We start from the raw sequence: 14,919 nt of genomic DNA on the forward strand, positions 1-14,919 counted from the left end.
AGAGTGAGGGATGTTTATACAATAGAGATGGCTGTGGAAGATGGCACAGAGAGGCACAAAGAGGAGAGGAAAAGAACAGGCCATCCTTCCAAGTACTTGGGCCATCTGTGTGCCTCACTTTTTGCAGTTGACTCATTCCCCTGCCCCCAAATGTGTGTTAAGTTGAAAATGTGTGAAGTGTGCTTTAAAATACACTAGGAGAGAGCTTGCTACTTAAGGGAACCCTAGGGCAAACACATCTGATGGAAACACATCAAGGTCTTTCCCACTTCAAGACCTTTGGACCCGCTCTTCCTATGGCCTCTCCTCACCTGGTCCACTGCAGTCCTCCTGCAGGGCTCAGCTTCAATGCCCTTCCCAGGGAAGCAGTCCCCAGCCAAAAAGGTTAATGGGTTCCTCCTCCCCCTTCCCATGACATATTCTGAGAGCATCGGTACCTCTGCCTTGTAGCGCTTTTCTCAAAGGAAACTAAATGATTATTCTGTGATTGTTTGTCTACCACACTAGACCATAAATGCCAGGAAGGTATAAACGTGTCTATCTTCTTCACCCAGCACCTAGCAGAGGCCTGGCACATAGCCGGCATTTGAAGAACATTTGTGTGACAACAAATTACCCTATCTGCATTAACTATTTGTTATTGCTGGGTTTCTCCTAAGCCACAACCAACCTGCTTGGGCTGTAGTGAATGATAGGCCCTCTGACGACCCGTAATGATCTGTAACTGAAGAACTGGGTCTTTGGAGAGAAGGATCAAAGGTCTGGCTAATCCCTACTAGTATTCTCCTTTGGTTCTAAAGCCAAATCTGGAGCTTGGGGACGGCCTGAGTGCCAAGAAGCATGTGCTAGCCCCTGCAAGAACTTCCCCAAGTATAGTGATGCCAACGTGATGCAAAATCAAGACCAAATTACGGGCACCAGATGTACAGAGCATGCTGAGAACGCCACAGTAATACACAGGCTGGTTGGATCATTTGTCTCAAATGGATCCCATCCCCTGCTGCCCGTAAAGCCTGCCTGGGACTTCTCTGGCAGGACAAGATGAGGTTTCTACCTCTTCAGATGAGCCGGAGGCAACTGGATCAGAGCATAACATTAAAGTGACACCAAGTAGTGCTTAGTTGCATAACGGGGCTCCCAGGGGCACCCTTCGCATAACTTGGATTTCAGGCACAGTTGCATACAAACCCCCTCCCAGTTACTTCATGATGAGAGTTGCCAGTTTGGGGAAGGAGGTCCAGCAAGAATGTAAAATATGATGGCAAGGTCTTCTGTGCCAGGAGCTACAACTGGAAAATAACAAAGAATGGGCCATATGGAACCTCACATAGCCTTCCAGACTGGCAAGAAATGGAGTGAAGACAGGCTCAGGATCATGGAACTGACTCCCCCAGCATGTTTCTAAGAGACAGAAAGCAGCATCTATAGCTAAGTGCCAACAACTCACACTCACAAGCCAGACAAGAAGTAAGCTCCCTTAAATTAAATGATTATAGATCATTATGAATTAAAATAGATATACCAGCCACTCAAAGATCACAAGCACCTACTCTGTGCCACGTGCTTACTCAGTCCTCCCCCAGAGGCCCACAATGCAAGTATCACCATTCCAGTTTTACAGAAGAAGAAACTGATGCTCTAGCCAAAGACCTAAGCTTAGCTTTGGCAAGACTGGAATGTGATCTCAGGTTAAGAGTGGGCACTTACACCATGACATGACTCAGCCTCAAAGAGCTTTTCACGGAATCAAAGATTGTGCTGGAATTGCGAGGGGGGTTGCATTTCCCTGCTGGGTTCCTTCTGCCTCTCAACAGCACTGCATTTCTTATTATCCATCATCATTTTCAATTACTAATAAAGTGAGACATATACATTTGAAGCTAGTATGACTCACTCTGCCATGACAGCACTCTGCAGTGAACCCCTCCACTTGCCAGAGGTGTGGAAAGTTCTGGCCTAGGACAGTGCACTCAGCCATTCATTCGTTCCAACATTCAATGAGCAGCTTTCTGAGTGGGGCTCTGTGGTAAAGGTCTGAGGACACCAAGCTATATATGATGGTGTGTCTTAAAAGGAATTACAAAGGGGTGAGGTCCTGGCTTAGAGATAGGAGTTAGACTAAAAAAGAGTTTTTCAATATGTGTGACCCTGAGAATTTCCACCTCTCAAAGACTATAAACACATGTGCCTAGTATGCTCCTAAAAGCTTTCCTTCCTCAGGTTCATCCAAGAGGTTTGCTCAGAGGCAATTCAAGTCGACAAAATGCTTATTGGCCACCTGCTGTGAGTGAGGCATGACAAGACTTCGGTTCTTCAGGAGGCATCCAACTATTAAATAAGCTAAAATGTAGATATATACAACTATAAATCAAGGAATACTGCATAACAGTGCTATAGGGATTGTTGATATTAATAAAAAGAATAGCCTCCACTTGCTGAGTATTTATGATGCCAGGCATTGTGCTAAGAGCTTCACCTGCATTAACCAATTTACTCTTCATGCTAAACCCATAAGCTTGGTCAACACAGTGGACATCTGTTGACATCTACCCATCAGGCATCCATTTCCCCTTGAGAAATTACCCTTCTACTATCCATCAACAGTGGGATCCAATGAAACCCCTCCACCACTCTAGCCCTAGGCCCCAGCCCTGGGCATATAACCCAGGCTTGGACACATAACCCAGACTTGGACAATCAGCACACTCTACCAACTTAGCCAAAGTGAATGACGGAGGAATGGGTGCCTAACACTGGGAAATCTGACAAGTCTCAGTTCTGGGACTTCTGTTGGCACTATAGAGAACATGAAAACTACGATGATGCAGATTTGCAGTTGCCATGAGCCACTACATGGAACCAAACAGCCTGAGCACAAAACCAACATAGGAGCAGGGAGACAGAATGAGACACACACAAACCCCTAGTCCTATGATGTAACTTGAGCCCCTGGATCCAGCCTTACATAAAACCACAGCTTATTAGAATTTTTTAGTTATATGAGCAAATATGTTTTCTCTTCCATTTAAGCCAGCTTGGACCACATTTCAGTCACTTGCAATCTAGAGTTTCACCAAAGGAATATTATTATCATTTCTTAACAAATGAGTCAGAGGCTCAGAGATGATAAATAATCTGAGATTGCTTTAAGTTAAATGAACTGTGTAAGTTTTTTATGGGGGGAGGACACAATGAGAGTGTGCATGTAGACCAGAAACCTGAGAGAGTGCCAGCCTGCTCAGTTGCTTGGAGAATGTCTTTTCTCTCCATCCACCAATGGAAGGTGGAGACAGGCAAGTAGCCTTGCTGCAGCCCCTTCCCTTCATGGTGAGTTTATTTCTTGTTTACCTCTACACAGACAGTGTAGCCCTTTGGAATTCCAGCTTTATCCAGAGGTTTATTAAACTCTTCACACTGGGCACTGTCTTACTCCTTGATGGTTCATTAAAATGGTGCATCTTACCATTGGTGGCATCTCACACTGAATGAAACATGATGGACAAATACTTGTAACCTTAAGTGAATTACATAATCTCTTACAGGAAATTTCTTTTGTTTGTAACTATCTCACCTGGAAAGATAAGACCAAGTATAAGTCTGAGTCTTACGAATTTTCCAAGGACCACAGGCAGTCACCTCACCACAGGAAAGGTAAAATGAGTCATCCTGAATGTGCTTGTGTTTAGATATTATGTTTGGTTTGAAACACATTATATTGAGTAAATCAATAAGAAATGATGATACATTATTTAATTACTAACATTATTTTGCCTCCTCAAGTAACAAAGTGATTGAGTGAATGATGAGGTCCCACTCCTCTAGGCAAGTATTATGGGTCCATTATCCATTTGGAGCAACTTCTTGGTTTTGAAACTGGCCTCAACAGAATATAGGAGAGCACTTATGCTCCCAGTGACACAGTTCTGCTGAAGTATCATGGAGAGAGGCCTGGGAAGACCAACTGGGGCAAGGAGCTCTGCCATCTAAGAAGACTTGGCTTTTCTCTGCCAAGGGCACACTGAAGGTAAGGACAGAGAAGACAAGAAGGCTCTTAGGCCTATCAACTTTTAAACTGTCCTTTTTAAATGATCCCTGTGAAATAATTATTTCTATCAATGGTCAGCAAGTACAGGTGATTTAAGATAGTGGGTTCATTAAAGAGAGTCAGGATCACAAACTCATTTAAGTCTCCTTGAACCTGTTTAATCAAAATGATTTTCTGCTACTCTCGATTACAGGCTGAGTTTCCGTGGTAACAGATTAATGACTGATCCACTAAGCCATACCACCTCTTTTGTCACCAGCCCCACTGACTGAGCCAGCCACTGTTTTATCAATAGGCTCCACTTGCCCTTGAAACTCATTATAGCTGATATGTTACGATCAAATGAGCAGATCAGATGCTCGCTGCCACCCCAGCTCTGCTACAAAGACCACCAAATCCCACAGAGCACATGCCAGAAGGAAAAAGAACAGAAGTTGGTCCTTGTGCTCTTATTAGAATTACACACTCAGGTCACTCCACAGTAAGATAAATGCCAGCCAAGGCAACACTTCTGATTCTTCAGGCCCACTAAAGGTAATTATCTTAAAGTTAAATGTCAGGGTTTCATGTGTGCAAAAGAAAGAAAATGTCATGTTTGGTGTAAGCAACAATATTATTTTAATCAAATCAGAAGCTCATTATTAGGAGAAGATAAGCCCTGATATGACCCCCACAATACACTGTGTCCAGCTGACTTCCCATCCCACTTTGTCTTAACCTAAGGCTATTCATGGGTTGCCCTCATTCATAAAGCAAGAAAAACTTGCCATGTGCTATCAGTGGAGGCTTGCACCCCAAATCCACTCAGCTCCTGATTGGCTGTGGTGCAGAGGGAGCCTAGAGTCAGATGGCATGGTTCCAGCCCCAGCTCCTCCACATCTCAGCTCTAATTTTGATCAAGAGACTTAACCTCCCAGAAAATAGGAGATGATAATAAGAGTACTTCTCTCATAGGATTGTTATGAATATTAAGTGAGATAATATAGGGAAAGTACTTTAAACAGTGTCTCGCACACTCGGTACTCCATAAATGTTAGCTATTACCTATTTCTGCAATGTTTTAATCTTTTAGTTACAATCAGACTGTATTATGTTTCTAGAAAAAATATTTTTAAAAGAAAACAGAATAAGAAGTATATGACAGCCTAAGTTAAAGAATTTCCTCTAGCAGACAAGAGGTTATATGAAAGAAGAGATTACATGTATTTATCTTGTTCACTCTTATAGCCCAATGCCTAGCCAATGGTAGATAAATATTTGTTGGAATGAATGAATGTACAACTGAACAGAGGAAAATTTCCTTACAGTAATCGTTATGGAAAGCCAAAGCCAAATCAGATGCAGAAAAATTAGGAGAATGGTTGTGGCATCTTGATCCCTCAACCTCAAGCCATGGAGGAGTTAAATGCATGTCAGCTAAAGATGGAAAATCATTGAACAACTTAATACAAAGATCTGCTTCTTCATCGCCTCCTTAACATTGTGTACAAAAGTCCAGGCCTCCATCTGGCCAAAACTTCCCAATTGCTAGTGTTTATAAAAGAAGAATGACAAAACTAACAGACCACAAATACATTTAGGGGCAATCATCTGAGTGTTGTTCTATTTGTCCTGGATCTGTAACTCCAGAGAATAAGCCATGGAGTTGTTCTGAAGGCTTTACTTCTAAAAAGAAGGGGATAGGAAGTATTTATACATCTAGAGCAATAGGACACTTTTCAAAATGATAAGTAAAGGTTGCCAGGTCACCTCTGGCAATGTCACAGCACACCCGGCAGTCAAGGGATATGGAACACACACCCCACTGTCATATTCATTTCAAAGTTGACCCTGTAACAACACCCAAGGGCTACAATCAACTCTCTAAGAGCAGCCCTTAGTTTTCAGTTTCCAAGGTTCAAAAATCATATCTGAATCTCTCTCCCCCAAGTCCAACAAAGAGACAAGTCAGGAGGAAGGCAAGAAGTTTTCCCTCACAATGAGTTCCCAAAATTGACAAGCATCATAACAATAATTGTGGGACACAGCCTTTCAAAGTTATCAGTAGCTTCAACAAAACAACTAAAGAAACAGCAAAGAAGCTGGGGCTTTGTCAACCTCAAGCAACGCTTGGCTCAGTGAAAATGATTAGCCTGGCTGAGCAACTGCAAGATTAGCTGAGGCTTTATCGATTGTCCACTGAATAGTAGGTTTCTATAGAAAGTAAATTCTTATCCCCTGTTCCCAGGCTCAGGTTTTGTGATTATTCCAGGGATTTGCCCTAAAAGAGTGTCTGGTCTGAGTTCCACAACACTTTAAAGAGGTTAATGACATTAAATTATGTCTGAGCCACTGTTAGTGTCAGGTGACTCCACACAGCACATAAAATGGGTGATGATTGAAGATGTTTGGGATTTTTTTGAACATTTTTAGATGTTGTAATGGCATGCTGGATTAAATTATCATTTTTTAAATATATGCTGCTAAAAATATTAGTTTAATGTCTAAAACCGCTCCAAAAACAAAAACAAAAACAAAATATTGTATTGGGACATAAAAGCTTTTCTTTTTGTTATGTCTTGGACATTTTTACACTATCTAAAGGCAGTATTTCCTAAACATAAGAATAACCTAGCATGTTTGCTTAAAATATGGATTCCCTGCACTCACCCCAGAAATGTAAAGTCAGATTCTCCAAGGGAGGACCATGGATGCTATAATTTAACAAGCACTTCAGGTGAGCTTCATCCTCAGTCAGGTTTGGAAACACACCGTTCCAAAGATCTAAAATTGTCACCACCATCCATAATAAAGATGGGAAATGAAGAGAAGCCCAATTTTAAAAAATTTAAAGCTAAGCAGGAATTCAAAATATCATGCTTATGATACACTGAGACTAGAAAATCTTAAACAGGCATGAAAGCACAGTAAACCTTTCCATAACCCAAAGATCCAACAAGCGCAAGTGTTTTCAACTCAATCCAGCTGCCAGGAGCACCAAGGCATCTCCAGAGGCGGTCCTTCACTTCTAATCCTGGCTCAATTCTTCCACCTCTAGCAAAGTCAAGCAACTGCCCTGCTCTTCAACTCCGTCTAAAACATAGCCATAGAAAAGTAAAAACAAAACAAAACAAAAAGCAAAATTATCTCTGCCCCAGGTGAATCCTTCATGGTTTGGGCACCTTTTTCAGCCATAGTGAAAGGTAATCAACACAGGATTCTCAGATCTAAGCAGTTAATGGAGCAGGTCAGGAATGGGGCAGTGAATGGCAGGAATCTCACTGGGATAGGGGAAGGAAAGTGGGAGGCATATCTACTGCAAAAGACCCTAATAGTTATTATTATCAATTAAAAATTTTAATGAAATTACAATTTTGATAAAAGGCCCCAAATAACTGTGGCTATTCATTGAAAGTGTTTGAAATTCCCTTTCCAAGAGAAGCAGTCCAACATCAACTAGAAAGAGGAAGAGGAGGAGCAGAGAGGAGAGTGATAAACCCCCACACAAAGCTATGAGTGCATCTCCTCTGGATAGGGATCTGGAGAGGGTGCTCTTTAGAAAGTGTATGGAAACATCTGGGATTCATTCAATGTCTCAAATCCCCTCTCCCTGCAAGGCCTGCAGATACTGAGAGCAGAGCTTAGAGGAGTCCAGTGGAGGAAGCTGATCCCCCGACATATCCCACCTCAAAGAGTCTGTAAACCATGCCTGGTGACATTAACAAAGGGGGTCTGTGGTATAGGTCAAATTATCATTTTTAAAAAATATATGCTGCTAAAATATAGTTTAACACCTAAAACTGATCAGAAACAAACAAAAAGAAACAGTGCATTTGAACATTAAAGCTTTTCTCTTTTTTACTGTTATGCGTTGGGCACTTTTACAATATTTAAGGCTTCTCAGAAACAGGAATTCCTAGTGTTAAGTACCATAAAACATGGTACTTCCAAGTCCCCTAGAAGGGCATGGCCCTGGCCAGCTGGGGCAGTCCTTGAAGAAGCTGGCAGATGCTCCCACAGAACAGAGGAGATGCCATCTGCTGGAAAGACTGCACCAGATGCCTCTTGCCCCACATCCCTGGGGCACACCTGGGGAGTGGCAGCCAGCCTTGAGGCAGAAACAGGCCGCAGGTGTGTTTCTGGGTGTCCAGGAGTAACTTTCTCCACTCCCAGGGCTCCCGCGGAGGAGCAATGCTCTGCCACCCAGGGTCCCTTTCAGGGCAGGGGACCAACTGCACGGGCTAGTTGTTCCTGTTTCAAGATTCCGAGGGCCAAACCACCCCACCTCCCCTGTATTTTATCAGGCCCATTGCCATGACCGCCCCCCCCCAACACACACATGCAACACCTGACTCCCCCAAAAATAGCTGGGACCACTCCCAGACCCAACCTCTCCAGCAGGGATTCTCCTGACACACCCTAGAGATGGTCCACGCCACCGCTGCCCCAGGGAGGTCTTCTCGGGAGCTAGGCAAAGTCTACCGTCACGGTTAGGAGAAGTCGGAAGCTCAGAGAACCTCTTTCTCCACAGCTACTGGTGATCTGTGCTGTATTCTAGTGCAGTCACCTCTCGCAGCCCTACAAATACACACACCTGGGCCACAGGTAACAGGCAAGCGCGTGGAGCCTTCGAAGTTCTCTTTAAAGTTCCTTTCAGGCAAGACCGCGCCCAGGAAGCAGGGACCGACCAGCCCCCGCTGGGGATGCCCACCTGCCCCCCTCCCACGCCCCCCCCTCCACACACACACCAACCCCGCTTCAGGGGTCCCCTCCGAGACGCTCCGCGCCCCCCAGGGCCGGGTGGCGCCGGTACTCACGTCTCGAAAGCGGTTCCAGTACTTATCCCGATCGTACTGGGAGACGGTGCTCAGCCACTGGTCATTGTCTAGGAAATTGCCGTGGTTGGGGCCCGCGCCTCCGGCGAGCGCGTCCAGGTGCCGGCTCTCGACTTGGAGGAAGCACCACGCCGCGGCGGCCGCCGCCAGCACCGCGATCGCCGGCATCTGCGGGGCAGGGCGCGCAGGGCGATGAGCGGGGAGGGCGGGCGGTCGCGAGCCCCAGGCACCCAGGCGTCCCAGCGCCCCAGCCCGGAGGCGGGGACCCCGCGGCGGGGACCGGCAGCGCTCGCGCACCTGGGGCGCCTGCCGCGCCTCGACCCAGGGACCCCTCTCACGAATGGGGGACTCATCTACGAACGGAGAGGCTGCGTCACGAATCCGAGGCTGCCGTCCAACTACAGGGGACCCCTCTCGTCTATTCTCCGAGTACCCCACAGATGCCGCCCTCCTATCAGGGGCTTGGTACCCCTCCCCAGAAGCGGGGAGCCCGGGTCCGCACGCCGCACTCCCACAGACGGTGCACACGGCTTTGGGGCAGGAGACGGGAGAACAGGGCTCCAGCAGCACCCGAGCTCCGGCAAGCGGGGTGGGGGCTGCCAGCAGCTGGGGGTCCCCGGCGACAGCTAAGGGAAAGGTCTCCCTTGCGCGCCCTGCGGTCTCGGGGGTAAGAAAGGCGCGCGGAGGTAACCCCAGGCCCTGACCCTGCCAGCCCCCTAGGCGGCCGCGGGGAGGTCCCAACTACTCCAAGTTGGGGCGCTGGGTTCCTCTGGACACGTACCTTGGGGGCTGGCCCGGGTCCCCTCGTTCGAGTTGCTCGAGCTCCCGCGGCACAGTCGCCGGGAAGGCTGATCGCCGGCTCGCGCCCCTGCACTCCTGCCACCCGCCGCCGCCGCGCGTCTGGCCGCTTTGTGAGCCCGCAGCGCTGTGCTCCGCTAGCTCGCTGGCTCGGGCGCGGCGTCCGCGGGCGGAGGAGGCCGAGCGCGCGAGCCAAGGCTCTGGCGCCCCCTAGCGGCCGCGCGCTGCCTGCCCGACAGCCCGGCCGCCCCAGCCCGGAACGTGGTCATTCACATCTTAATGCAGACCTGAAATCAGCTTTCAGGCCCAGGCTGGTGAGAGACAGAAGAGGGCACTGAGGATATGAGGCCAAGACGCAGGCCAGCATGGAGACATTCTCAAAAGGAAGGCCGTCGGGTTATCTAGATCAAAATCACCTCTTAAAAATGAACATTCCTGCCCCCCCACCCCCGCCCCACTTGCTGAGTCAGCATTCCTTAGGAAAGCCTCCAAGTCTGCACTTTTAATGAGCTCCCCAGGCGTTTTTTATGCACAGCAAAGTTTGATAACCACCGTCTTGCCATTCCCTGGATAAGTGAATATCTGCACTGCTCATCCCAAGTCATGCACCCACCTGCATCTCTGCACTCCCATGCCCTATGCCATGCTTACCACTGTCCTGCCCCTTGAGAACCGGCCCCAGCACTAACCTGTTGGGTTCCCCTAGATGGGAGGGAGGGGAGAGAGGAAAAACAGATCAGGCTACAGGGACAGAACACTGAGAAGCAGGAGGCTGGTCCTGCCCCATCCCCCACCCCCTTTCCAAATACCCAGCAATGTTTGGTGAAATAGGGCTGGAAGGGACTTAACACCTTCCCCTGCCTGTATACAAGTGATACTGGCCTGTCACCTTTCTCTGTACAACTACACCCCATTCCCCAGACAACTGAGCACTCTTTCAGAACAAGTCTGACCATCCCATCACCCCTCTCCCCTCAACACAAAATTCTTCACAATGCTTTCCTGATAAAGACCAATCTCCTGGCTGGAGCCCCCAGGCCCTGCACATCTGGGCCCCATCTCTCACCCCACTCTCTCCTCCTTCTCTGACCTTCTGGACGGGCTGGCCCTGACCCCAGTGGAAGTGGGCTCCCTCCACTCCTGGGTATTCACTTCTGCCTGGGCTGCTGTCCATACCCAGTCCCAGCGCAAGTCTCATTAATTCTGCTCTCTGCTTATTCATTCTCACTTCTTCAGAGACTCTTGCTACGCCTGTGGACCAGGCCAGCACCCGCAGTGACACTGTCTTTGAGAACACAGTGCTTCTCTGGCTGTAAGCTCAATCGATATCACTTACTCTTATGTCTGCCTCCCCACCTGGCTAGAGCTCCTGAGGGCAGAGGCTATCTTTGTCTTGTTCACCACTTCTCCCAGTGCCCAGAGTACAAGATCATGACACATTGTTAGTGCTCAAAAAATATTTGATAAATGAATGAATGATTTAATGAATGAATGCCACCCAACCATGTCTGGAACAACAACACATCTCAGCCAGCATGCCAACAATAATGTATGGTGTGATCAATAAGAAGTTGTGCTACAAATAATTTGGTTACATATAATAGTTGAATGTGTGGAAGTCAGCAGATCTGTGGTTTTCCCAACATTACTCTGACTGATTTGCATTCCTAGAAACTTTCTCAAAAGAGAGAAAAAGGAATGGAGTCACAGCTACTATGTTGGGGACTGCACATCATCCACGGTTTATTTTATCATGGAATGCTGTGGGTGGGTGCATCAGAGTGGGAGAGAGGTTTAGAAATGATGAAGAGACTGTTTCTTATGTTCATAGAAACCCAAGTAAGCAGCACTTCCCCATTTATCTGCCCAGTGTGACAGCAAAATCTCTCCAAGGAGTTGTCCCTAAATGTCACTTTTGCCTCCTCACCTCCAACTCATTCTTCAACCCACTCCAATCTGCCTTTCATCCTCACTAACTGAAATGACTTGTCACCATCAGCAGCCTCCTCCAAGTCACCAGATCCAGTGGGTACCCTCGATCCTCCCCAGTGTGGCCTCTGAGCAGTTTCTTTTTGCTCCTGTGGCTCCAACCCTCCTGGCTTTCCTGCTCCCTCCATCATTCCTGCTGATATTCCAGTGCTTAGGGCTCAGACCTATCCCTCTTCTCTTTCCCCCAAAACCCTTTCCCCAGGTGCCCAAGTCCAGTCATATGCTGAGATCCTCCAGGTATATTTCCAGCCCAGAAATTTCAATGACTTCTGACTGTACCTCCAGCTTCATACTTTACATCTCCTCAATGCCCCACGGGCACATCAGATCTGTAACCAGGCCAAAACAGAAGTCTGGATGTCCTCCATGCATCTGTGTTCTCTGTTCATCCCTGTTACAGTGAATGTATCCTCATCCACATGGCTGCTTAAGTCAGAACCCCACAAGTCATCTCCAGTTCATTCATCTCCTCGACCCTCACCTCCCATCCATCAGCAAAGGGGGTCCATCCCACTTTCGAACACCCCCTGGAGCCACCCACTTCACCCCACTTCCACAGATACTCCTGAGTCCATAAGACCATCACTTCTCATGTGGAGAACTACAGTGCTTCTTGGCTGGTTTCCTTCTTTCCTTTCCCTTGCAACCCACTATCCACCCAGGTGAGAGCAATCTTTTTTTAAGAGAGCCTTCTCTTTTTAAAATTTTTGTGGGTACATGGTATGTGTTTGTATTTAGGGGGTACATGAGATGTTTGATACAGGCATGCGATGCATAATGATCACATCACGTAGAATTGGATATCCATCCCCTCAAGCGTTTATCCTTTGTGTTACAAACCATCCAATTACATTCTTTTAGTTATTTTTAAATGTACAATTAACTTATTGACTATAGCCACCCTGTTGTGCTATCAAATACTATGTCTTATTCATTCTTTCTATTTTTTTGGACCCATTAACCATCCCCGCCTTCCCTGCAACCCTCCACTACCCTTACCGGCCTCTGGTAACCATCCTTCTACTCTCTATGTCCACAAGTTCAATTATTTTGATTTTTAGATCCCACAAATAAATGAGAACATGTGACATTTGTCGTTCCATGCCTGGGTTATTTCACTTGACATAATGATATCCAGTTCCATCCATGTTGTTGCAAGTGACAGGATCTCATTCTTTTCATGGCTGAATAGTACTCCACTGTATATATGTAGCAATCTTTTTAAAATAGAAATCACTCCCTTGCATAAAACCTTTCAATAGCTTGCCATGACAGTAAAACGAAAATTCACATTCCCTCCCATGACTCATAAAGCTTTGCACCATCTGGTCCCTTACCTCTGCCCTTCATTCCCTAGATTCTAGCCACATTTCTTCTCATGGTTCTGCAAACTTAGCAAGCTTGGGCCCCGCAGGTCCTCTCTTCTGGCCAGGCTCTCTGCCCACAGTGTTCCTTTTCCTGCTTTTCACAGGGCAACTCCTTCTTAGCTGTCAGGTCTCACTCAAATGTCACCATCTCATTGAAGCCTTCCCTGACCACACCTTCTAAGATAGACACTTCCCTCCCAGCCACATCAGCATTCTCTCTTGTTGTATCTGGTTGCTCAGACTTTCAAGAGTGTTTTACTCCTTTGTGTATTATCTCTCACTTCCTCAATTTGAATATTAATTCCAAGAGGGCAAACACTGTCTTTTTCACTCCTGTATCCCTGGGCTAATCTCAGAACCTGGCATTCAGTGGGCCCTCAATAAATATTTATCCAGTGGTTCAATGAATGAAGCAAATTCCATAACCCTTAATGCATCCTGAAGTATGAAAGCCCTGTCTAGGGCCATTCCCTTTGTCCTCCTTAAATGCCTTGTTCTGCAGATCCAAGTTACACTTTCCTCGGGGACCTGTCCCCAGTTTAATCAGAGAGCATCTGCTGCTAGCCATGCTCCAACTTCACAACTGGAATCTTCCCCATAACCATCCCCTGCATGGGAAGGGTGACCAAAGGAGCAGGGGCAGGTGTGGCCGTGCTGGATCTGGCCTGAGCCAAGGAAGGACATAACCTTGGAGCAGGGGCAAGGAGGCTGGGAGCTGGAGACCTGCCATCAGCTCAGCCAGCACTCGAGGGGAGAAATGGCAGATTTATTCAGCTGCGGGAAGCACCCAGGACCAAAATCAATACTGAGCCTTGGGGCTGTATTTCTGCTTTTCATTGGCTTATGCACAACTATAATAACTCCTTGTTTTAACATAGTTCTTATTTCTATGAGCCCTACATGTTTTATTTTCAGTTTAATGGATCCTCAAACATGTGCTACTGGTAGTCAGAAGCAGACATAACTATCACCATTTTATGCTGAGGCTAGGGGAGGCCAGAAGGGCTAGATAAATTGGTGAAGGTCACAGAGAGAGAGAGAAAGATGGACCTACTTGCAGAAAGTCCTAGGTGTACTCCCTGCCCCCTGTTCATGATGCTATGCTGGCAAGAATCAAATCACCCACTGGGCTCCATCCGATAAAAGAGGTGCCTATAATACCTTATCTTCAGCACAGATTTATTTTCAGCTGCAAACTCATATATCTACCTGCTACATGGCATCTCCATTGCACTTTCTCATTGGCACTCTCTGAATTCAGTGTGTCCAAAATTGAACATCTGAGCTGCATCCCCCCTGTTAAACCTACCCTCTTTCCTGTGTCCCCACATTGGGGAAACCACTTCCCACCCCACCTAGACCCTAGTGTCACTCTGCCCTCCTTCTCAGCCCCCACTTTCAGTGACTCACTCATCTGTCAATCTCCCTTTCACTCCTTTCAGCTCCACCCACTCCCCACTGCTGTACCTCTGGAGTTTACTTCCCACCACATGTCACCTGCACACCACAGAACCCTTAAAAGGGTCTCCCTCTCTCAGTTCACCCATGGTTATTCATTATCCACACAGGAGCCAGAGTGGTCCTCTCTCAAGGTAAATATGATCACTTTTCTCTACTTCCTTCCCTTCCTGTGCCCTCAGGACAAAGGCCAGGCACTGCACCATGACTCCTGGTGCATCCTGCTAAGCCCAGGGGCCTCTAGATCCTTCCGTCATGGACGTTCCTGCCCCTCCTGCTCTGGTCACCAGCATCCTGCCCCCTCCACTCAGGCCCTTTCCTGCAGGGCTCCCTGCTGCTGAGATGCTCTCCTCCCTGTCCCCTCTTCTCCTGGACAGCCCCACTCACCCTTCTGGCCACAGCTTCTGCAAGTCCTCAGAAAAGTCACCCCTGACCCTCACAACTTTGC

At 47.2% G+C, this 14,919-nt stretch overlaps 1 protein-coding gene across 1 annotated transcript in view; it reads right to left on the minus strand.

The window, feature by feature from the left end:
- Positions 1–9,788, minus strand: part of SPOCK1 (SPARC (osteonectin), cwcv and kazal like domains proteoglycan 1) — a 521,167-nt gene extending 511,379 nt beyond the window's left edge. The window contains exons 1-2 of the mRNA XM_032157971.2: positions 9,641–9,788; positions 8,842–9,027 (exon numbers count right to left, since the gene is read on the minus strand). Coding sequence (XP_032013862.1) covers positions 8,842–9,027 — 186 coding nt within the window. The 5' untranslated portion in view covers positions 9,641–9,788. The remainder of the gene's footprint in view (positions 1–8,841; positions 9,028–9,640) is intronic.
- Between the last annotated feature and the right edge of the window lie 5,131 nt (positions 9,789–14,919).

This window comes from Hylobates moloch, unplaced genomic scaffold (assembly GCF_009828535.3).
Source record: "Hylobates moloch isolate HMO894 unplaced genomic scaffold, HMol_V3 SCAFFOLD_6, whole genome shotgun sequence".
Lineage (NCBI taxonomy): Eukaryota > Metazoa > Chordata > Mammalia > Primates > Hylobatidae > Hylobates > Hylobates moloch.